Below are 25,534 nucleotides of genomic sequence, written 5' to 3'. Positions count from 1 at the left end.
CCCCGTAAACAAGTAGACTCTTTCATTGACCCCATGACCTGGAATGTCTGGGGTGTAGGGAGATAAGATCAGATGTCACCAGAAGATTAAAAATCCTAATTCTGGCAACTCTGAACATCACTTCCTGTCATTCTTGCAACATTGAACTGCACTTCCTGTCACTCTGTGGTGATTGTGACTCGCATATGAAAAATATATTATGCGGAAACATAGACAGGCACACCGAAAACAATATCTACATGTACATACACGAAAGCTAATGATAAGTCCAAATACATTTGTAAACTTATGTGGCCAGTCTAGGTAAGGTTCAGGAAGGCATCATAAATACCTGTAATGTTTTCTATTTGAACAAGCTTGTTTGTGGTTTAAAACACATGGCTATGCAATGAGATGCATTTTGTGTATTATGTTACATGAATGCTCCTGAGAGGAAAGGTATCAAAGGCATGGTGTAGACAAGAACTGTTTACAAGTTAGAGGCCTTCACCTTTGACATAATACCCATTAAGCACATAGCTGTGCATGTGCAGTTAGAATGCTGAACAGGCTTATACTCATCTGTTCCACACATGTAAAACAACATACAGTAAAACAAATAAACAAACAAACAAACTTGTTGCCCTCAGGAGGAGAAGGAGACTTTAGACGCCAAGGTGTCCAAGTTGAAGCTCCAGGCCAAGGCCAAGATCACGGCCTTGAACTCACAGCTGGAGGAACTTAAGAAAGGTCAAAGTTCAGAAGGGGGAGGGGAGAAGGTAGGAGATTTGTTAAGAAATCATAAGTTCTTAATAATCAGGTTTGATTGTCTGCATATTTGCTGGTGAAAACATAGATGCAGAATCAGATCGTGAACATTGATTTAACGAAAATGACAAGACTAAGTGCTACTCTATATATGATGCCTCTTTTGATTGACTGATTTTTGTCATAACATTGACCATAAACTTTGCAAAAATATGATTACTCAAATATTAAACTTTCATAGGAGATAGATCTAAGTGGACAGATGATATTATACTTTTAAAAGGTGACCAAAACTACAAGAGTGAAATATTTGTTACTTTTTTTTCACGATTTCGTGGGGGAGAGGTCACCACAAAACAAAAAATTAAACCACCATGATAGTTGAGAGATTTAGTACTACAAGGCGGTTTTTACACCATGCCATCTTTGATATTGAAGTGGAATTTATTTGTATTGCATACCCGGTAAACTGCCTCATAGCATAACACCAGGTTTGTACTGAACAGTACAAGCTGAAAATCCGGACAGATTTATTTGCTCCACGCACACTGGGAAGGAACCCTACTCTTTTCGAAGTGTGGTGGGTTCTTTTACGTGCTCAAGATGTAGCTCCCCTCAAACACGGGACCTCCATTTAACATCCTATCCAGGGGACGTCCCAAACCAAAGCTAGGCACTCATTTTCACCTGAATGAAGTGGTGAAATTTCCCAAGAGCGCAACGTCAACGAGACAAATCAGGGGACCCCAGATTTGCTTGAATCGTAAGATAGCCCAAGCCGAAGTACCCTATACATTCAAGCAGTTTGGTACAGTGTTCTACTTGATTTTCCAGGCATCAGAAGAAAGCAGTGGTGAGAAGCAGTCTATTAGTATTAATCGAGCACAGATGGTGGTGTTGAAGAAAAAACTGGAGGAAAAGACAACCCAGCTGGAGGAGAAACACAAGCAGTTGGCAGGGAGAGAGGAGGAAATCCTGCAACAGAAGGTAGCCTCCATTAACATTAATCTGCCGGGTTACATAAATTCGCCACTTTGAAAAACAGTGGGTTTAAGAGATCTCTAGTGTAGCACCCCCCAGGTATGCACAGTTTAGATATACAGGAGTGTATCATACTGGGGGGCGTTGCGTTGGACTCGGAGATATGTTTCGACATTGTATACCCTGGCGGAATTATGTTAGTTGATATGATTTACTATAAATTTATTTTTCTCTTGCAGTGGTGGTATTTCGCGGTAGGAGGGATAAGGAGGTTTTCGCTGGATTTTAAATTCACATTTGAAACAATTCTGTAGTACTGTAGTCATACATCGGACACACATATTCGCTGCATTATGAATTCTTTGTGGAGAAATCACAGTAAAAATCGCAAGAATAAAACCACAGCAAAGACTTCAAGATTCATATTAATGTTCCTGAATACCACATCTTTTTAGCTTAGTTTAAGAATCTTCTGCTGAAGAAACTACAAATTTACATTTTTTCTGCAATTACCGAAGTGCAAATATGACGATGTTTAATAAGAAAAGTTGTCCTATTTGCATGGAAATTTACCAAACCTAGCTTTGAATATGAACCACTTTTATGACAAGATTCTGTTACCTTATGACAAGTGCACATGTATTGCTGATGTCAGAGTTGTACACTCATATTGCTGTGTCAGTACTTACTGTGTACAAAGTAATGTTGTCTTCACAAGGTCAAATAATAGAAGCTTAGCACCAGACCTTTGAGACTAAGGAAGACAGAAGTTAAGATGCCATCATGATGACAAGTGCACGAGTCATGTATTGATGATGTCAGAGTTGCACACGTGTATTGCCGTGTCATTGCTAACTGTGTACATGTAATGTTTTTGTTTACCAGGCTGAACTAGAAGCTCTGAAAAAGAAAGTGCGCATGTATTGATGATGTCATCGTTATACGGGAATATTGGCATGTCAGTGCTAACTGTGTACCTGACATTGTAATGTTTTTACGTAACAGGCTGAACTGGAAGCTCAGAAGAAGACCATCGAGGCTAAGGAAGAAGTAATCGCACATTTCCAGAGCGGTGCTGCAAGAGCAGGGACTACTGAAGGGGAGGAGGGGGAAATCCCTGAGGTAAATTAGGAATACCTCAAATCACATTAATTATCATAATTAAGTCTTATATACAGTATTGTTAAGAAACATCAACTTTCATCATTCCGCTGGTTACCGTAAAACTGCCATTAAAACCGTCTGTTGAATCTAAAAAGTTATACTAGTATGCACACTTCAGATATCCAGGTGGTCAAGACCTTCCGGTTTTGATATCTTGTGTTCTAGAAATGCTAATGACTTTTGAGCTGGGCCAGAGAGTAAGTGGTGTAGATTTGGGCCTCTTAGCGGCTTTTTTTTAAACTACAGGGGCCAATTTTGTTTCTGACTTTGAAAGAGAATAAGAAAATAAGTGGTTAATGGATTGTCACGTTTTCTGGTTACGGTCTAAGGGTACACAGTGATATTATGATTGGTGTTTAATCTTTGCAAGAAAGACAGCTTTAAAGTGCTCGTGTCTAACTACTAGACTATTCGGGCTTATGTAAAAGCATGGGCTAAGGACTGAAACTAAATCTGGCAATTAAATGAATAGCTGTTGCTGGAAGTGGCATGTCTCTGTCTTTCAAAATGGTACTGGTGGCTTGCTCCTAACACTGAAGCAACTGCATCTGTGCACTAACGCCCCCTTGCAGGAGTCTGCTAAACTGAAGGAAATGTATGCTCAGATGGTGTACAAGGATCGGCTGGTGATGGAACTAAACAACAAAATCCTTGAACATGAGAAATCCGCGCTTGACCTTCAAGAGCACGTCAAGGAGAAAGAGGAGGTCATTCAAGGTCGTAATAAAGCCATACAGGTCCGTTTCTATCAGCTTTTCTATACGTTGTCTTTTTCTGACAGCTTTGGGGGATATTGGTTTAACAGCATTATATTGTGTTCAATGTCCAACTAACAATCATAAAACGGATTGCCATTTTTTTCAGAATTTGTGCATTTCCTAAGCTTTAGCCCTCTGTACTGTAAATTTATATATTTTTTGCGGGGATTTAATTTCGTGGTAGGAGTCGAAAGGAGACTGTCGCTGTGTTGTAAGTTCGTTGTCAAAACAATTCTGCAGCACAAAAACACATATTTGCGTTGTGATGACCTTGCGGTGGAAAAGCACAGCGAAAATTGCAAAAATGAAATTGGCACGAAACATTGAAAGATTAGCAGTTATTATAAAAGGCCATGCATTAGATGTAATATAACAGCAAAGAATAGTGTCTTTTAGATTTTACATTAGAATTTTTCAAAAATCAGTCTATAGTGGTAGATATTGCTGTATTACCATAATGACATAATGGAAAAAGCTTGAATATATCCACCCCTGAAGAGTTGCCAAAAAATGTTTATTTGTTGTTCATGTTGTTGTTTTTCCAACTACAGCTGTTGCAACAGCAGATAGCAGAGAAGGAACAAACCATATCAGACCAGGGGGCCCTGGTGGAAAAGCTGACCAAGAAAGTGGAGGATATCGAAGAGCGAAACGGCGTCCTCGCCGAACAGCTGAGAGAGAAGGAGGCGCAACTCAACTCCGAGATCGAGAGTTTCCAGACGCTACTGACGGAGACCGGGCACCGCTACGAGGAGAGGCTTCAGGAACGGGAACAGGAAGCAAACGTAAAAAATCTTTCACCTAAAAATTTCATTCTAATGAGGACCTCCTCCCACTGCTGTTACAAGAATACAAACGTTTATTTTTCAACATATATCCGGACCAATTCTGATCACTTTTTAGAGGTGAACTTATTTCTGGGTTGAAAAAAAAATGTTATTGCCTCGTATGCAGAGAATACAGGCAAATTTTTGGAATTCTTGCAGACTGGCCATGATATAGATTTTGTACATGTATCCTATCAGGCTCTGTCACTAGGCAGTCGCCAAAAATCTTGTAGTTACCAACTGTCTGTCTGTAGTATGATTCAATAGCGTGTATAACTACCCTTCAGTGTAACACACTAGCTTTGCAGGCACATTGCAGCAGCTGGTTATATCATATTGAACAACCTGTCACGCCTGATTTTTATTACCTCCTGGAAGGAGGTTCACCTCCGAGGGGGGTACCGTTTTTGGTTGTGTTTGTGTGGTTGCACCAATAACTCAATGATGGATTTGTATGAATTTTAGTATGTTAGTTAAGTTCTTGAGGTCTAGAAGAGACATGGCGATTTTTGGGCCTTCTAGCAGTACTCCCAGGTACTGCAGCATGACAGGAAGACACCCCTTTTCTGAAAGTAGTGTTGTATAGTTCACGGACAGCTGGTCAGTCGTCCACATTTAATGACTCCTTATGGGAGGGAGATAGCTGGCATTGATTAAGGCAATTATGCGAAGAGAGGATCACTAACAAACATCTGTGATGGGCTATGGCATAAAGAAATTAAGAAATTTTTTTACGGAGGTATGAGGTCATTGATTTCTCGTTCTTTAGGAAATGCAGAGTAAAATGCAGGAGTTGCGTCAGGAGCTAGCCAAGGGAGACCAAGCAGATGTGCTTCAGAAGATCTCCAGGGAGTTGGCCGAGAAGGAAGAAATCCTGACTGGGAAGACTAAAGTGATCGAGGTCCTGCAAGCTGAGATGGGGGAGAAGGAAAGGAGGATTCTGGAGCAGGGCTCCAAGATGCAGTCCCTGGAACAACAGGTAGGAGGCGCTGTGAACACATCAGATCAGCAGATATATGTACATTGTACTTGAAGATAGATTAAACTGGTATCTGTGTCTTGCTGTTAGATATTTCATTACTTTCTTTGTCCTTAACGTTAGCTTAGTCACAGGTTAGAAGCTGCATGAAGGTTTTTTTTATAACCTCCCTGAAAATGGAGGTATATATTGTTTTCAGTGTGTCTGTCAATCTGTGTGTTTGTGTCCTTCTGTTTGTAGCATTTACATGTACACATATTTTTGATCAGCATAACTTATTTTAAAAACCTGCGGACGGATCGTGATGATTTTTGGTACTTGGGTAGGTCTTGGTAATACGAAGGTCAAATTCGATTATGGGCCTCCTAATGGCTTTCCTTGGCATTGCAAAGCAAGTGGGGATTAAAAGTGATTTTCTGAGGCCCTCATAATGAGGTGAGGAATAATTCAGAAGTCTGTATTGATGTGGATTATGATCATGTATTTACATTACTGTAACCATAGAAATATTCTCTTAGCAGATTTTGAGGGCATAAAAAAATACAAGTGCTTAAGTGGCTAGGCTAGTGGACACAAGAACAAGAGGTCGCAGGTTCAATTCCTGGCATTCCTGGCTAGACATTGTGTCCTTGGAAAAAGTGGCACTTTACACGACTTTCCTCACTCCAGCCAGATGTAAAAATGGGTACCTGACTTTGGTTGGGGAGGTAAAAGGCGGTGGAAGGAGAGGGTTGGGCTCCACCTTCCAATACCGTGCCCTAGACACAGTGGAAAACAACCCACTGCCCCTTCAGCCTCAAAAAGGCTTTGGGACCTTACCTGTCTAGATGTTGGCTCTATAGAGGCGGTCCACAAGAAACGGATTAAGCGTTTAAAATTTCAAAAGATATTAGGAAGCCAATACATGTTCTACAAGCCACCCAACTTTATTGCACTAGAACTGCATGGCAAACTACATAATACAATGTACCTGTATGTGGGAATTGTACAGAGCATAACACTTGGTTGATTCCATAGTCCTGGCCTCTTCCTCAAAATGTAGAAATGGAAAATAGCAACATGAAAATGAAAATATTTCACAGACAGCCACTCTTTCATTGGTTAAACTGCTAGAGTTCGAGTAATCGCTGTTATTGTTTACACTTGGGGTATTGTGTGCCAGGACGTCAGCAGATTAGATTCCTTTTGTTGTAATATTTAAATTAGCAGATAGAATTATTGATTAATGATATACAATGTATTGTAAATTGATATTTAGTCTACCACCTTCTTTTTGCCTGGCAGTGCGTCAACATGACATCATTGCGATTGCTCATATTGCCATGCTATCATTATTTGAAATGCTAATTATGATTGACAGTCTGGACTGGTCTATTCACAAGCTACATGTAGCTATGCAACAATACTGTAAATGACGCATACATGTACATGTACGTGGGCCATCTTACATCAAAAACAAAAGCAAGGAACTACATACTAGTATTCTTCATACAGTTAAAATACTACGCTTATAGTCAATATATTTTGTGTAAAGTCTTAATCTCAGGTACTGCTTTCACTAGCTTATAAGTTGTATTCTCCTGCAGATTTTTCTATAGGATCAATGGCCAACTACAAAGTGAACACATATAGACAAGCTGCATACAATGTACATTTGTATATTACTGTACATCAAGAGAATTTATTGAAGCTAATGTTGTACACAACAATTCTGTTAATGATGCTTACATGTACGTGGGCCATCTTACATCAAAAACAAAAGCAAGGAACTACATACGCCAAAAAAAGTTACTCAAGCGACTGGATAAAATTTTGAAACAGTCAGACATTTCAAGGAACTACATATTCCTGATAGAGTTAAATCAAATACTACGCTAATACATGTATGTAGTCAATATATTAAATGCGTTAAGTTTTAGTATCAGGAGCTGCTCTCACTAGCTTTTGGCACTTGTATTGTCCTGCTGATTGCTCTGTATAGGATCAATGGCCAACTACAAACGCATGTAAACAAGCTCCATATACTGTACATCTGTATCTATATAACCGGTACAACCGCCATTAGGCGTAAAACACCAGCTTCGCAGGCACGCGGCGCGGAAGCAGCTGGTTATATTACACCGAACGGTCTGTTACACCTAGTCTTTGCATATCTGACTGCAACCGTTCTTTTAAGCTACTTAGTGAAGATACAGTACTTGATGACAACGAATTCCATTCTACTATGGTTCTCGGCAAATGTGAATTTTTGAACACATCAATCCTTGGCTGATAACTCTGGTACTTAAAAGTATGACTATTATGTACATGAATTGAACTTGTCAGTAAATTCTTACTGCAGCTAGACTGAAAGGGAAACACTTTAATTGCATTTCCAGGTTGTATGGATCATTGGGAAACAGCCCTCCTGTCTTACGCTGTGCAGCATTCTGGCCAGGATTTTATTTTGAATTAGCGGAATGGTAATCATGAGGTAGTGAAGCGACCAATCTGGGGGATGGTTTAAAAGGGGGTCTTGGTCCTTCTGTGGTGAGGAGATTTTGAACATGTAAAAGTGTAAGGTAAAATGTAAAAATCTAAGGTAAAAAGTTGGCATTAATTTCCTTTATAACTTAATATAAGGGAAACTACGTGTATGGGGGACTTGATTTTTTTTGGACCACATGTAATAAGAAGGATATTTTGTCAGTTTGGAGGATCAAATCAACATTTTTCACATTATTAAACAAATAACTTTGTGCTAAGTACCATTATGGCAGTCGAAAGATAAGCGTAATGGTACGAATTTAGGGGGGAGGGGTCACAAATAATACCGTCACAGTACCGGTGGTGGCCCCTAAGCTTATGCTAAAATGCACTAGCTAGAAACCTGCGCTGTGGATGTCAAGTAAATGAATTTATATAAATCTTCAGGATTGGTACAATTTAACAGGCCTACCTTTGCCCATGAATGAATGGGTGATGATTTGCTTCACTGGTCATGCTCCTTGTCCAAATTGCTCCCTTTTCTCATCTCAGATCAAAATGTGTTTTCGAAATACGTCAATGTGAACAGAGCTGTTCTTGCGTAGTTCTTTTCTTGATGAATTTATTCCACAGTCTTGTTTCGTTTTGTTGTTCTTAGACAGCGAAGTACTTAACAGTTCCCTCTTTCGGTGTTTCATCGTCAGGGTGGACCTTTCTTGCACTGGCTCGTTTCTTCCTGCCATGCTGTCTTCGGACACGCTGGTGGGCTCTTCAAAGCGAACTGGTCCATAGCGTGTCCTTCCGTTGCCTGGTCGGTCTCGGAGTCCAACTTGGTGTAGGAACGTACACGTCTGCTGATTCAGGATCCACGTGTAGTTGTCCTGGAAGTGCTTCTGTGACTTCCTCTCCAGAACGTGGTGTTGGTTCAGCGTGTACTTCTGCCCTTACTGTCAGCTGGACTGGGGGTCGCTTTGAAGGGGTCTTCCAGCCATGGTACGCTGTACAAGGCGCTTGTCCTGGGCTCATGTCTGGCTGTGTTGTCTGCTTTTGTGCTTGGTCATAATGGTACGTCCTCTGGTGGTGTCTTCTGTCCGGAGTTTTGAGCTGCTGCGAATTCTGTGGCTGACGTACCTAGCCCAGGAACCCCCTTGTCGGACAGAGCCTCCTCTGCCGTTACCTGCGGGCCTTCTGTGGAGGTTAGACTTAGAGCTGGCGCCAATTCTGTGACCGGCGCAGTTTGCCCATGACCGGTGATAACTGTCATCTCCACGTCCCGATGCCGCGGTGCCGGTGCCACCGGTTGGTTGGTTCTCAATCCACACAGCTCCTTACAGGCTCGACGGAACTCCGGGAGCCGAAAGCTGTAGATGATGGGGTTGGCTATGGATGATACAGTCAGGAACAAGATGATGGCCACGTGGTCGGCGATATACAGGGCGTGTTGTGACATGTGTTCTTTACCAATCAGAGCTCGCCCCATGACCAACTGGAAAGCGATAGTGGCTACGGATACAGTCAGAACGGTCGCGTGTGGCGCCATCATTTTGAATGCCTTGGTCTGGAAGATCCATAGGTCGCGGTTCTCATCTCTCTCCTGCTGTTTCCTGGCTTCCTTGAAGACGCAATAGTAGAGCACTGTGATGAGGAGGACGGCGAGTATGTAGAATAGCAGGAGGGTGTTTTTGAAAATGGCAGACACTTCGTTTGCAGGGTTGTACTCACAGAGCAGGCTGTATGTTGGCAGTCCGCCGAAAGCCACGTACCCTAGTCCGAAGAACAAGGAGAAGGCCCTGATGGTGATGATGCCCACAACCACACGTTTTGTGGTGACTCTGTCGTGGTAGTGTAGGGGATTGCACACAAAGTGATACAGATCTACTGCCATCATGAGGTATGTACCAAACATTGATGCCAGACTTGTGGGCGCTACCAGCATCCTAGCCGTACACCATAGCTGTTGGGCACTGACATCTTGCTGGAAAAGCAGGTAGATACGGAAGGGGATCAAGCAACTGGTGAAGATAATGTCGTCTATTGCGAGGTTACATCGTAAGTAGTGGCTGGGCTTTTGCAGATACTCTTTTTTCCAAACCAAGAAGATGAGTAGCAGGCCGCATCCCACCGACAGCACCAGGCTGAGGATGAGATATGTCGTCTGGAGATCGCGAAATGTCGAGTCGAGGGATAGAACATGGTCGTCCCCATCTTTTGACGACAGACCATCGGTGTCTTGTTCCATCTTGATAGCCAAACAGCAGAAAACACGCAACTTTTAAGCCAGTCTACTAATTTCTGGTTTTTAGGCGAACAGACCAACAAGGCAGCAGTATACTCAATGGCATAAGCAGTACTGGTGAGAGACAGAAATATATGCGGGGGCTGAAATGTTGTATCTCAGTGACAACCTTTTGTATCCAAAGGTCCGCTTTGACGTCAAAGATATTCAGCGGCTGATCTTTATATCATGATTACGTTTTTAATAACTGTCGTGTAGTTAGCAACTTTTGTACCAGAAGCTTTCAGTGTCAATCATCATCGGATGATTCCGTAAAATCTAATATGATACTCAGCACCTGTTGCCTGCCATAAAGGAAGAAAGAATTTTCTGATAACTGCTTTGACCATGAATATGTTTTTCTACCCCAAGTAACGCAGTTATTAAAATATTTTTGTTCTTCGTGTATGACGTGAAGCACAGGATGCAATTCCCAATGAAGGACATTGGAAAGGTATCAGCATAAAGGTTTCCATCAAAAGCAGTTATTGCAAAATTCTTGCAATTATTACATGTCGACCGATGAATACATGTACATGTCTCAATTAGCCCACGAATATGACATAGTATATTTTTCAGCCGCCAGAGTGTTGATTGGATCCCCAAGCTCCAAGAAACAAATTACTAACAGAAGTATTTTGATTTTAAGCAAAACATGTATTATTTGTCGATATCAACTTTCCTTTATCATAAATCATTTAATGAGCAGTCAAACCTGGCCAAGCAACCACTGACACAGGCAGCCATTTTTTGCTGTCCCTTGAGTGGCTTCTTACATGTAGGACAGGTTTGACTGTACAATACAATACAATACAATACAATACAATACAACACAATGTAAAATTATTTTACAATTTTACATAAAAAATTATGATGTTCTTTAACCCTTTTTTTCTGCTATACCAGACTGCCTTAACTAAATGCCATTTGTTATCGTGTACGGAGGTTTTGTTTTCACTGTTTGTGTTCTTGCATGTGTGTGCGTTCTACTACATGTAGTTACATGTACGGTGGGGTTCATTGATCTTGGTCTGCGAGAGATTGTGACACTTTTTTCGCTGTTAGATATTTTTAATATGCGAGTCACAACCACCTGAGAGTGCTTGAGGAAGTGATGAACGAACATATGTTGTTTAAAACCTTATTTGCATAATTGATGGCCCTGAAATTAAACAAGACACTCTTAATATTTCCTCTTTGAACTCTTGTTTTGTATGACTCTTGTAGAAATGTTTTGACAAGTTTTATTTTTAACACAGATTGTTTCCTGGGAGCAACAGTATCAGCAGGTGCAGTCTACCTGGACAGACCGTCATCAGCAGGTGGGTAATTAAATCAACGGATCAGCACATTGATTGGTTAACTGATTAATTGGTCAACCAATCATCCTCTCAGTGATGTGACAGGCTGATATTGGTTGATATTTTGAATTGGTTTTAGAACGTCTGCAATTTTGGTTTGGTCTAATTGTCTATTGGGATGTGGTCATACTTTGACACCTCAGTGCTAAATGGAATTACAGTATTTTCACTAATGTTAGCATTGTTAAATGTTGTTCAGTTCTTGCCAATACATTGAAATCATTTTTTTGCAAAATTAATGGTTTTCAGATATGGTACGTAACAATTGAGACAACAATTATTTTTAATCAAATCTTTTTTGGGGATATCACTGTGGAAATGTTGCATGGCATACTCTTTATTTACTAATTTATAGGATGTTTATGTTAATAAAAAAGGCGGGGTCAAGTTTAGCTTGTGTCATTATTTTTGGAAGTGCACATACCAGGATGTTACATTCAGGATATAAGGAAAAAGTATAGGATGTGCATTGTATTGTAAATTTGGATGGTTTTCTATGATCAAATTTTGACTACTGATAACAGAAAAAGTGGTAAGTTTATTTCTTGCCCAATGTGTAATTGCAAGTAGTAGGACAAAACAGGAAATAAAGAATAATATAACATGATTAATTATCATAAGTATTATAACACTATCTTTAAAACTTATGTAGTTAAGTTTAACTTCTCTTTGGGGATGATGAATTTCAGGAATCAAATATTTCACAGAAGTAGTGTAACTGGGATCAAAGTTCAGAATATAGGTTGAACTTCTTATGAACCTTTAGCACCCAAATCCCTATTGGTTACAGAGTTAGGCAGCAGGGAGAAGGTTAAGAGGACCATGTGACTCAGAGCCAATCAGAATAACAAAACTCTAATGTTTTTTTTTTCCATATGTTGTTGCTCAGGTCAGAAATGTACTTTGTTGACAGCGTTGTGTATCTATTTTCTTAGGTGGTCACTCAAGCAACAGAGAACCAAGAGACACTACAGACCGCGCTAGCCGAGAAAACGCAAGCCCTCGAACAACTACACGGCCAAATGGCGGAACTACGATCGTCGTGCGAGGAAGTCATCAACCAGAACAAAGCGCTGCAAGATGAACGCGTCAAGCTTCAAGAGGAGGTTGCCAGAATCCAGTTCGAACGCGAAGAGCGCGAGAAAGACATAATCACAGAGAACGAACAGCAACAAAACTCCATCGAGAAGTTGCAAGGTATGTGACGTAATCATTGTCCATGTACTGAATATCTTGAAATTTTCCCAGTAGTTCTATGTTCAAGGTTCACAGTGACCTCTCACTGCAAATTCATCAAAAAGGTGTATCCTATGTATTACTACATGTAACTGTACACTGTAGTACAAAATTGTTTCAGCCTCAAACTCAAAACACCAAGGTGCCATATTTGAAAATTGAAATCTTTGAAATTTCTTCACAAAAGTGATAGCGAAAATAAACAAATTTACCTTATTGTTGATAGAGAGTGTAGATCATCAGAAAATAGACATATCATGTTCTGTATTGAATGGTGAAAGCTGATTGGTTGATGACAACACTTGAATTTTACATTTAGTTTTATTATTTTGAGGCTTATATTTTCAAAACCGGTGTGTGATGGTTTACTAGTTATGTAATGCAAACAAACAAACAAGCAAACAATGATATATGGCAGAGGAATGGTTATTGAACTCGATTGTGGATCACGACTTTGTTTTGATTTGGTTTTGTATGATTTACTTTTTTTAGTTATTCATATACATGTATGTTGCAGTATTTGTTCCTTACTATGATTTCATTATCATTTTCTGTATATTTGTTTGATTTATATTAATTTCAATTGTCAATTGTCTTATGTTCTCTGGGCCCCCTTGGAAATCTATCATTGAAGGGGCTACTGAGCTGTTTTGAAGATGAAAGAGATAGCTTAACAAGATGTTTAATGAGAATCTGATGATGATTATTTTGATGTCCTCAGCTGAACTCCAGGAGAGACAACAGCACATCAACGACATGGCCACCAAGGCTGAGAACAAGTTTCTCAAGCTGAAGGCTCAGGCCAAGTCCAAAATCACCGCACTGGAGGAACAAGTCAAACAACTTAGACAGGTAACAATGGTGTGCTATTATGTACTCAACATATGTTGATTTTGCCATTAGAAATGTAGTATATACAATCAGGCTTGAATGCAGCGTTAATTTTTTAAATTCCGCCACGCATGTTGTTTTCAAACCCATGTTGTTAATTTTTAGAATTTTTGGGGACGAATGGAGTAAAATTTTGTTAGTCCCTGCAACAAGTGAATCTTTAACCCGTTCCGTTCTGTGTTTCATCACCATGTGTTGTTTTCGATGTTAAAAAAAAAAGATACTGTAAACCCTAAAATGTTTGGAGTGGTTTTATGAAAATATCACTGTGACCTCTTCACCACAAATCTAAGGACGTCCTGCACTACAAAATTATTTCAAACTTTTGACAAATATTTTAACATTACACACAACATAAAGAGTTTACTCTGGGGAGCTTTCGAGACTTAGTCTGTCTCTTCATCAACCCAGTAAAGTGATCTCGTCTTGGAGTTCTCTTGTCACGTGACTTGATGTTAATCATCACGTGACAGGAGACAGTCCTACATGTATACAGGCTTGAGATAGTGACGCCCCCTGTCCCTGTTTAAGGTACTGCGTTGTCTGCGGATTTGGATCGCCTCCCGAACACCCCTTGAAAACCAGAATTATTACAATCATAAACTTACATGTACAACACTGTGAAAGCGTTCTTTTCCCTTCTACCTCGAAATAAGTCCATGTGAAAGTAGATGAATTATACAGTAGTTATGAAAGTTGAATTTAGATTAGTTACATCAAACAGATTGGAAATATTTTTTCCCTTCTTTCATCTTTTACAGTCTGATTCTCTCGCCGATGATGTGGCGACACTTCGTAACCACCTGGCCGAGCTTGAGGAAGAGAAAGGTAACCTACAGATGCAGTTAGTGGATTATGAGGACGCAAAGACTCTGCAAGGTAGATTCGCCGGGTCTACAACCCACCACACTTTCGCTTACCTTCCCTTTTGTTGTGTGTCTGTCTTTGTGTGGTCATCTTTGTACCAAAGTCCCTGTCACACATAGTGCTGTGTACCTAAACTCAGGTTCAAGTCCAGATTCAGGTCCAGAGGTTCAGGTTCATGACATACATGTATGTGTGCTAGAAATGCTTTTTTTGGTTACATATAAATTTTACATGCAGTTTGAAAACTATACATGCAAAATTATATACAGTCTGTAGTTAACACAAAAGTTCAGCAATAAAACACAAAAACAGCAATGTTTTCTTCTTTTGCCAGTGCAAATTTCAAGATCTATGGAAGGTTTTAGATGCTTTTGAACAAAAAAGAGAATATAAATGAGAGATATTTTTTGCAAAGTCCAGACTTGTTTCCAATTTTTAGGGCTTGACCAACGTTCAAGATTTTCAGATGAAAAATATATGCGTGACCCTCTGTCAATTTTGAAATCGGGTGACCTTCTAGCAATCAACAAATATGGCCGAAGCTAGCTGGCTGTGTGACAGGGGCTTATATGCAAGACATGCTCATAAACTTAGCCTGGATTCAGTCCTATTCTAGCTCCAGTTCAGTCCTCTAATTGCTTTCTTTCAGAATAGTCTGGGCCCAATTATCTCCATTGAAACGTTTGGTCCTTACGTCCCACAATCATTTATTTCGGGAATTGAATATTTCTTAGAAGCAGAGTAACTGGATTCGAACTTCTGATTGCTTGTTCGACCCCTGCTACCATGCGGTCATGACGTCAATGTGACTCTAAGCCAATCAGGGCTCACGCCTATATTTTAGGAGAATATTTCAATTTTGTTTCATTATCAATGGGTACCAGACTATTCTCCATAGAAGCGATAAGAGGCGCAAACTGGAGAATAGAATGGATGGATGTCAGGCTACACATAAAGTATCATTAAATTTTGTTGTTTTGTAACATGTTTGAACACTACAGTGTACAATCATGTAACTGGAATTTGCATAAGAATGTACAACTGTATGTCCCTGCAAAACACACTGAAGTGCTCTTATATGAAATTTTTTGTTACATGTCTTTTTAGTATTCTGATTCTATTTAAGTATCAAAGTACTTTAAATTATTGTACTATTAGGCTACAAATGAAATGCAGATCTTTTATTAACTGTTAGTAGTTTGTAAATCATGCTTTCAGAAGACTAATACAATTATGTAGATGTAGCTAGATTTGTAGAGCAAGTGGAATAACTTGGTGTAGTGGCTGGTGCTCTGAACATTTTTAAAATTCCTTTTAACATTTCTTAAGACATTCTTTGACTCTCTCTGTTCCTGTTGTAGCATTCCTCTGTGCTTCCTTTTTCTGTGCTTACTTTTTTAGAGCTTCTTACCAGACTTGTGGTGTAAGGACTCACATTCTCTTATCAATGTAACTAATTTCAAAGAACATTTGAGAATTTTACATGTTGAACAGTTGCAGCACACATTTTTTGTATATACGTGTATCTGTGTGCTTTTGGCTGCATACTGTATATTCTTCATATTATAAATAGTTGCTTAAAGAAAGCCTTTACCGCTCTTTTTAGTCTCACAGATTTATCATGTATTGACCTCACCACATTGATAGACTTAGAACAATCCAGGCCTTAGAGTAGGGCTAGAAACTGTAACATTTATTTAGTGTTATAATTTAGGTATGGAAAACGTTGGTTTCTAGTAATTAGTTTAATTTGTAATAATTGAGACTCTTTGTTTACATGATAATAATATATTATAAATGTATTTTAATCCTCCTGTATTGATTGAGCTGTTTTGCTAACTAAGAATTTGCACTGTTTTCCAGCTTCCCTTGAAGTGAAGGTAAAAGAACTTGAAGAGGAATTGCAAAGCATGAAGGCAAGAACACAGGAGATGGAACAATCCAAGCAAAAGGCTGAGGCAGAAATGGTAAGGAGTCGTAGTCATCATCTGTCTCTTCTTATCTTGTCATCCTTAAGGCTTTTCTGAGCTGAAGCTTGATGCTTTTTCAAGTAGCTAGTAGGGCAATGAGGCTTTGGTATGGCTCGTATTTTCAGCTACCTTCTCTTCTCTAAATATAAGTGTGTTGGATTCTTTTATGTCCAGAGGTTTGACGCTTGACGCTAACTCCTGAAGCTCCCTCATACACCGTATTGCCGGCTGGAGACTAAACGTTATGAATGCTTCAACTTAATTTGTACATTGTAGTATGAATCAATATGTATGTATGTAAGATATCCTTTGAAAACTTGGTACGTGCGTATTATGAATGGAGCCAGAGCTTCTTGATTTCTAGTTTTGTAAGACTTTGGACACTTTTTCTTCATGTTTTGGGATCAGCTATCGTTTAGATGCATTTCAATTTCATTTATCAATGCTGTTTTGTGTAAAAAAAACTTCCAATCCTAATAGCTACAAACATGTTCCAAACTGATGAAATTCAATTAACGTTTTTTTATGACATTTGCTTTATTTTCAGGTGACCTTGAATGAGAGCATGGCAGCCATGACTGACACCATCCACTCCCTACAGAGCATGCTCAGTGACACGGAGCAAGCAAAGGTCAAGGCGGAAGAGGAGCGAGTTGCCATGGAGCTGAGGATGGTCCAGGTGGAGGAGGAAAAGGATGGTAAGGCTGCAGTTTGGACAAAACCTGCTAGGTGGCATTACTGAGTGGCAAAAACTGCTGTTGTCCTGACTGACGTTCTTTCAGAGTTTACAGAAGTTATAGAAAGGAAGGATATGTACATTGTACCTGCACTTTTGGTAACTACTGCTAGGGGTCATTGCTGACACAGATACAGATGAGAATGAATCAATGTTGTAGGAAATCCAAAATGTTAAACTTAGCTATAGGTTATTTTCCCCATTGACCAAAGAATTTGGTGGTCAGGTCCGACTATACATGGTAGGTACATACATGACTAAATGAGCTCCAGATCGCAAGAGATTGTATAACACAGGCTATTACATGTACATGTACCTTTGATAGCTATTGCTAGATGACGTTGCTGACTTGTGTACACAAATGTTGGACATTGCGATAGCCTTCCTTACTTACATTTTCTACTACTTACATAGCCTTCTTTATGGAAAAAGTTGTCTCGTTTTTCTGCCACAGTTTTGGAGAAATCTCAGCATGACTTGAAGGAGCAGGTGTCCAGCCTACAGGCCATGTCGGCGACAGAGGCAGCAGAGGCACAGGCTGTGCAGATCAGAGAACTGGAGGATGCACTGGCCAACGCACAACAGCACTGGCAGGCAGCAGGTACCTGCAGTTTGAACAAAGTCTGCTAGATGGCACCACTGACTTGTATACATAATGTAGCTATTGCACAAATGTACATGTATATGTAGCTATGTCACAGATCAGGAAACTGGAGGATGTACTCAGGCCAATGCAACTTCACTGGCAGGCAGCATATACCTGCAGTTTGAACAAATTCTGCTAGATGGCACCACTGACTGGTATAGCTTTGGCACAGATCAGGTTTTTGCATGTATAGAATTTGCACAGATCAGGGAACTGGAGGACGCATTGGCAAATGCACAGCAGCACAACAGCAGTCAGGTACCTGTAGTTTGAACAGATTCTGCTAGATGGCACCACTGACTTATGTAGCCTTGGCTGTCCCATCATTGATATTCCACTAGCTGTGTTGCACACTGAACCACACTTTAACTATTTATATCTTACTGTTGTTTGAAACTAAATTGTATCTGGTAAAGAGGCCCCTACCCTACTCCAATCAATGACTTACAGTCTTTTATTCTAATTCCGCAGAGAATCGACTGCACGAACTTCAGAACGGTAATGGTAACGGACTGCTGGCCAGCACTGCAGGGGGTCTGTTTGAGAGCATGGCCCCGCAACAAGGTAAACCACCAAACATATTTCACACACACCAGTAATCCTACATGATTGTACATGTTTGAAAAGTGTAACGTTTTTAGAATACAGTCAAAGATGTCTGTAGTGACGACTTACGGGACCTGAAGAAAAGTTTTACAGTAGACAGGTGGCCCCTATAGACAGGATTCTTAATGCTTGTGTCAACGGGAGAAATAATCTAAAATGTGGTCACAATGGCCAGGTATACATGTACTCTTCATACAGAAGCTATCACTAGTACAGGTTTGACTGTTCTAAAATGTCTGACATGATATGATGATAAAACACTGTAAATCGTGAAACTTTCCCGATGGTTTTATTTTTGTGTTTTTTGTGGTGACCTCTCCATGTGAATTCACCGCTGATATATCTCCTATGTTTTGCTACAGTAACTGTACTGCAGAATTGTTTCAAGCGCGAATTTAAAACACGCAATAACATTCCCTTTCTTCCTACCCCAAAATAAAACCACTGCAAGAATAAGCAAATTTACAGTAGTATCTTTTCATATTAGTGAACAAATGTTGCAAGCAGTAAGCAGAAAAATTCTCAATATGATTTTTATTTTCTATTTCATAGATGTCACAAGTCAAGTAGAGATGTTACAGTCAGAGCGAAGCAATCTCAAAGGAACAGTGCAACAACTTGCGGAAGAGAAGGAGTCTCTGGAACACAGGCTGCAGGAGGCAGAAGACAGGCTGTCACAACTGACAACTGTACAGGCTGAGCACAGCGACCTCTTGCAGAAACACGAGGAACTGCAGCAGAAGTCAGCAGCCTTACAGGAACAGGTGGAGGCTTTGAAGCCAGCTTCTGAAGGGGTAAGACTTTGAGTTTCTGTTGGGACTTATTGGTTATTCCGTAAAAGAGTGGCATCCAATGGCTGAGTGGCTATACTAGTGGACATGAGATCAAGAGGTTACGGGTTCGATTCCTGGCATTCCTGGCTAGACGTTGTGTCCTTGGGGAAGGCATGTTACACGACTTTCCTCACTCTACCCAGGTGTAAAAATGGGTACCTTACTTTGGTTGGGGAGGTAAAAGGCAGTGGAAGGAGAGGGTTGGGCTCCATCTTCCAAATGAATACTGTACCTACATTGTACAAATGTAGACACAGTGGATAACAACCCACTGCCCCAACAGCCAATGATAGTATAGTATAAAGGCAATAGGACTAACTTTGCCTTTATGGCTTTAAGTTCTTCTTTTGAAAATGTGTTGTAAAAAATCTTTATCATTTTGTTGGTCGTCTTGATATTCAATTTTGGTATTTCAACAAACACAGTAGATTGTGTGGAACAACTGTGTTCATGTTGGGAGAGCCACACCTCGGGGATGTTAAAGACCCCACCACACTTATTGAAAAGAGTAGGGGTCCTTCCTTGTGTATGTGGATCAAACCTTATAGTCCAGTCTTACACAGCTTGTACATACTGTGCAAAACTGGTTTGTTATGCCTAAAGGCAGTTAAGCGGTTATACAAAACAAACAAGCAAACAAACAAAATTAACTGCAACAATAGATATGGTTAATGAAGGTCTCATGATCAATATTGTATTCTCACAAGCAACAAATTGTCTCTTCATTTTCATTTTACAGAAGACTGTTAGTGAACTAGAAGAAGAACTGACGGCTCTACAACAGCAGGTCAAGGAACTACAGGAGAAGAATCAATTGGACCAAACACAACATCAGGTTTGTGCACTCAGATTCAAAGGGCCCTGTGATAGGGTAGATTTTCAGGCAAAAAATGTGTGAAGAATCCAGGCCTTAGATTAGGGCTAGAAACTGTAACATTTATTTAGTGTTATAATGTACGTATGGAAAACGTTGGTTTCTAGTTTAGTTTAATTTGTAAGAATTGAGACTCTTTGTTTTCAAGTATGATAATTTGTCATAAATGTATTTTAATCCTCCTGTATTGATTGAGCTGTTCTGCTAACTAAGAATTTGCACTGTTTTACAGCAACACTCTCTGTTGATTTTAAATATTGCCATTTTCTGGTGATCAAGAAATGTGGCCAAAGTTTGACTGAATCATTTTAGTCAATTATTATTACTGACTGTTTCAGGAACTGGTTACCACCCTGACAGAACAGCTGGAGTCTGCCATGACTCAGTCAAGTTCCTTGCAGGAGCAATTGACTGCAAAGGAGGGGGAACTCCAGGAAATGGCACAGCAGCTGAACCAGAAACAACAGGTTAGCAATGTAGAAATGTTGTCAAGTAAGCATGAAGTGTCTCTTTCTATTTGTTGTATGTTTGTCTTGAGTTTGGAGACCACATATTTTCATTGTAACGTGAGACTGTCATCAACAATTTAATGAAGAAATGACTAGAAAGGAGTTTTTTCTTGTATTGTGCTGCAAAATTGTAACCAAATATGGTCTCCAAATCATATCACTTCTTGCAAGACGTACCCTCCAACAGAAAATGATTAAAATCAATTCATAAATTCTCAAGACATTCACAGAATGATATTCAATGTAAGTCTAACATTCATGAGACAGTTGCAATCAAGAGATTCAGTAAAAGTAAGCATTGCTGTAACAATAATGATATGTATTTTCTTGTACCTTTTTAGGAGGTTAAGTCGTTCTGCGACAAGTTTGCTTCAAAAGAAACGGAGACGGCAGAGCTTCAAGTCCAACTGAGGGACCGAGAAGAAAAGCTGACCTCCGTAACTGAGCATGTGCAGTCACTGGAGCATAAGGTCCAACAGGACATCGAGGTAAATATCAAATTGTCGTCCTGAAAACAATAATAATGTTGGTGCGACGAAAATCTGTCAAATAACATATTTTACACCAGTCGTACAATGTAGTTTTGCATCCATGGGTGCCTTTAAAGCATTGTGCTCAAATTTTATGAAATTTTTACAAATTTCATTTAAAAAACAGGAAACACTATGCAAAATGCAGTACAAATTTTATGAAAAAGCATGCACAAAGCACTATGTGAAAACGTGCACATTTTATGAAAAACAGGACTTGTGCATTTTATCTAGACTGCTGTCATGTGACAAACGTAATGCAGGCTCTCCTGATATCCAAAATGGCAGCGTCAAGGAAAGAGGGTGCAGAAACAAAGCAAAAGAGTAGCTGACATTGAATACATCTCTGTGATGGTATACTACAAAATGTACATGTTTAAGCCAGTTCAATGCGGTAAAGTCAAAATGCCTTGGGCAGAAAAACTAAGAAGCATATCTTCCAACACAGAATTCTTTTTGTAAAGAAAGTAGTTCTGCAAAGCATGCAGGTACATGTATGCCACGCATGCACTGTTTTAATTCTTTCCCTGAATGCTTGCCCCAACTTAAGATATGATAAGCTTTTAATCTACAGTAATTCATACCATTTCATTCCGTTATGTTTGTGTGTTCTTGTTCCTACTATCTGTGTTCTATGTCTTATTTTGTTCAGTATCATGTGGAAGTTTTGTCCACGACTGTGCAAAGCCATTCACAGTCCCAAGGCATACACATGTGGGGATTAAAAAATTCATTCTGTTCACTATGATCTCCAAGCAGATATTGAGGTGGACTTTTGTAATACATCCCCACACAGTGCCTCTTGGGATTTTGATTGACAGCTCCATTGCACAACAGTCTGTCCCCCTGTGTGTTCAGAGCATTCAAAAGGCCCTGCAGCTGACCAATCAGAGGGCAGCTACCATCTCAGCTACCGATGAAAACATAGAGGCTGCAATCAAACAAATGGAGGAACAAATTATCGTAGACCTAGAACGATCGCAGGGTGAACTGAGCATAGTTCAGCAGGATTTGAGACAGAAGGCGTCGGTAAGAACTAGGATGGAAGGCTGGTTTGGATTGCTGCCCCCCTCCCCCACGCAGCATGGCAACTCACAAAATCTCATCGCTTTCATAGTTTTTTTAACCAGATGTATATAAAAAATTATGAAATAACTCAAAAGAACTGTGGCTTTTCCTCACAATTTAGACAAAGCAGTCTTTTCAAATCCATTATTAAAAATGATATTTCATCATAATGTTGGTAACAAACATTCGATAATAACAAATTAAACTACAATGTACACCACTTTGACAATGCAATTCTAGAAATATTCCCAAATGTTGATGCTAGACATAGGGCAGTGCTAGAGTAAACTGGCAACTTAACTACATCATGGATACTGAGGTCATATTACAGGTCAAAGGTCGTGAAAACCTTGATGACCTACTTGGGAACAAACAGGTCAAAAGAACTAACAATAGACAGGTGTTAGGGACGGGATAAATCATCATTAATTCATAATTCTCAGCATATGATGGCACAGATATTGTAGGGAATCAGTCCCAAGTGTCCTCTTTTTATTGTCTGTGAACATATGATATTTCAATTGTGTTTTGCTTGACATTTTGACCTGTTTTGAGAGGGAGAAACATTTTGGAAAATTAGCAGTCATGGCAGAAGCTAAGAGAAGGGACCACAGTGGGCAGTTAGGCTCTGCTCTCATTCCATATAGAATGGTACATTTTTGTATGTTTTTATGTTCCATACAATTTTTAAGTTACACCCTTAGGTTCCTTCACCCCTATGTTTTGAAACATCCTAACCTGAACCCTAACATAGGGTTGTCAGAATGTAGGAGCTAGTTGGAACATAGGGGTGTCTGAACATTGGGGTGTCCCCGTTTTACATGTATGTACATGTAGGAAGATTGGAATGAAGGTAACTGTTACAGTAACAGTGTTTGTTTATTTGTTTATTTGCAGGAAGCAAACATTCTCAAGCAACAGCTGAACTTCAGGGAGGAGACCATACAGGAAATGAGGTATGATTTAATCATTATGACTACATGTACATGTAGCTTACACATACCTCTGATCTTGCTGATAGGTTCTTTCCATGGAGATGTACAACGGTTACCATAATAGTATGTTACTATATGTTATGTAAATATAATTATACTTTTTACCCAAGAAAAATCTGAGATGACCTGAATATCATAGAATGTAAAATGCATTTTTCATAAGGACAATGTGCAAATCAACCTGTATTCAGTAACATTGAGAAGAAAATCGATGAAACACACCACTGTAAGATATCTTATTAGTGCCATTTTAATGGTCAAAATTATAACAAAGGTTGTGTCCAATTGCATTAGAAATATGGATGTTACGGTCAGCATGATTTCCCTTATTCTTGGTTATACGATGTATATTGTACTTACAGAGCTGTCATCAGTCAGAAGGACGCTGACCTACAGAAGCAGCGTCATGAACTGTCTGAGGTGCAGAACGCCCTGACCAGCTCACAGAGGGAGATACAGGTTCTCAGGGAGGGGCAGACTTCAGAAGGTAAGGACAGGAAAGTGAAAAAAATATGAATTTCAAATGATCTCTAACCAGTTTAGCTCACTCAAGAGCTACTCTTTTCTACTGGTCGTGACAGAGAAGACAGTATAATTATACAGTATTAATTCTATAGCCTAGGTTCATTGTGCCGGGGAAACTCCCTTTAGCTCTTTACAATGAACAGTGGACCATGGCATAACGACCCGTCTTTTAAAAGGACTGCAACCCTTCTAGAATCTACATATATTGAAGATAATTACCATTGACCTTTCACCCCTGGCAGGTCAAAAGATGGAGGCCCAGTTGACCTCTCTGTTGACCCAGCTGCGTGAGCGCGACCAGGAGGTGTCACGACTGCAGGAGGAGGTCATACAGAAGGGGAACGACGCGATCTCGCTACAGGCAGAGTTCAGCGACATCAGTCTACAGTTGGCGGCCAGCAACACGACTCTCAATGAGGTATTACATTGTATTTTCCACAATCTTAGTCATCATGGATCAAAAACAGGGCTAAAAGTACTTTTTTTTACATTCATTCACACTTACATTGTACATGTACATGTATGTAAGTAACTGTCAATGCAGAGGTACACGTACATGGCATTATACTATTGACCAGCTTAGTTTATAAGGATAACTTGGGCATTGATGTACACTAGGGGTGGATACCGGTTTGGCTTAATAAGGTCCAAGTCCAAGTTTAGGTCCAGAGATCTAGGTTCAGGTCCGGACCTGAACCTGGACCTGATCCTGTCCAGTTGATGTTTTGTTTAGACCAATATTAAGCATAGAGAATCAATACTGACACGCACGACAATAAAAGTTTCTTGGTGAGAAGACTTTAAAAATAAACCAGTGTTTGATATTTGAATGTTACACTTATTCTAAATGCCTTTTTTGTCAGAGGGGAGACTCAAAACACTTTTTATCAAACAAAACAAAACAGAAACATATATTTGTACTTTGTTCAGTTTTTTTTGGACTCAGGTTTTAGGCTTTCAGGTTTTTTGGACTCGGTTCTTGGATGTTATAAAGGTCCGAATCAGGTCCAGCAAACCGGTATCCACCCCTAATGTACACTCAAACCTCACATGTAGTGACCACCTCTGCAAAGGGGCCACCTGGCCATTGATATACAGTCAAACCTGTACTAGTAATCATCTCTGTATAACTATAAGGACCACCTGGCCATTGTGGCTACTTATTGGTGGTTCCTTAGATATCATTAATATTATCCCCCACTTACCACCGAACATTAAGAGCCCTGTATAAAGTGGCCACTTGTCTTATATGACCATTTTCTTAAAGTCCATTCACAATAGCTGTACATATACATACAATCAGGTACAGCGCTCATACAGTGTAACTTCTTTTGATACCAATGTTTTGTACCAGTATACTTGTGTTGCTGTTAATATATTGCTAAAAGAAATAAAGTTTGGAATAATATTTGTTTTTTTTATCTACAGGCAAAGAAGACCCTTGCACAGAGAAACGACATCATTGAAGAGAAAGACTCCAAAATGGCCGCCCTTGAGTCCCAGATTTCCCAGCTCAACTCCACGCTGGAAGTGCGAACGACGGAGAGCGAGATGCTGCTGGCGAAGTTGACGGAACACGAGGAACGGGGAAGGGCGCTAGAAGTTCAGACCAATGAGCTCAGGTTTGTCATCTCAAACTTGGACACACATTAATTTTTTGTTTTTCGGATCTAAAAAAAGACGAGTGAAG

General features: G+C 39.8%; 1 protein-coding gene across 3 annotated transcripts in view; it reads left to right on the top strand.

Moving 5' to 3' along the window:
* LOC136421946 (golgin subfamily B member 1-like) overlaps positions 1-25,534 on the top strand; it is a 44,765-nt gene that overhangs the window by 2,904 nt on the left and 16,327 nt on the right. For 2 of the 3 annotated variants that reach the window (XM_066409536.1, XM_066409535.1), the window contains exons 4-25: positions 630-758; positions 1,582-1,734; positions 2,734-2,850; positions 3,465-3,629; positions 4,202-4,435; positions 5,247-5,456; positions 11,457-11,519; positions 12,494-12,755; positions 13,516-13,646; positions 14,447-14,564; positions 16,416-16,519; positions 17,070-17,220; positions 17,713-17,859; positions 18,376-18,468; positions 19,063-19,304; positions 20,083-20,178; positions 20,556-20,684; positions 21,068-21,214; positions 23,222-23,280; positions 23,682-23,806; positions 24,087-24,262; positions 25,273-25,466. In XM_066409536.1, the coding sequence (XP_066265633.1) occupies positions 630-758; positions 1,582-1,734; positions 2,734-2,850; positions 3,465-3,629; positions 4,202-4,435; positions 5,247-5,456; positions 11,457-11,519; positions 12,494-12,755; positions 13,516-13,646; positions 14,447-14,564; positions 16,416-16,519; positions 17,070-17,220; positions 17,713-17,859; positions 18,376-18,468; positions 19,063-19,304; positions 20,083-20,178; positions 20,556-20,684; positions 21,068-21,214; positions 23,222-23,280; positions 23,682-23,806; positions 24,087-24,262; positions 25,273-25,466 (3,245 nt within the window). The remainder of the gene's footprint in view (positions 1-629; positions 759-1,581; positions 1,735-2,733; positions 2,851-3,464; positions 3,630-4,201; positions 4,436-5,246; positions 5,457-11,456; positions 11,520-12,493; positions 12,756-13,515; positions 13,647-14,446; positions 14,565-16,415; positions 16,520-17,069; positions 17,221-17,712; positions 17,860-18,375; positions 18,469-19,062; positions 19,305-20,082; positions 20,179-20,555; positions 20,685-21,067; positions 21,215-23,221; positions 23,281-23,681; positions 23,807-24,086; positions 24,263-25,272; positions 25,467-25,534) is intronic. The other variant, XM_066409537.1, reaches the window with a different exon arrangement.

This window comes from Branchiostoma lanceolatum, chromosome 16 (genome assembly GCF_035083965.1).
Source record: "Branchiostoma lanceolatum isolate klBraLanc5 chromosome 16, klBraLanc5.hap2, whole genome shotgun sequence".
Lineage (NCBI taxonomy): Eukaryota > Metazoa > Chordata > Leptocardii > Amphioxiformes > Branchiostomatidae > Branchiostoma > Branchiostoma lanceolatum.
The sequence above is the reverse complement of the archived record's forward strand: the minus strand, read 5'-3'. Positions and strand labels throughout refer to the sequence as shown.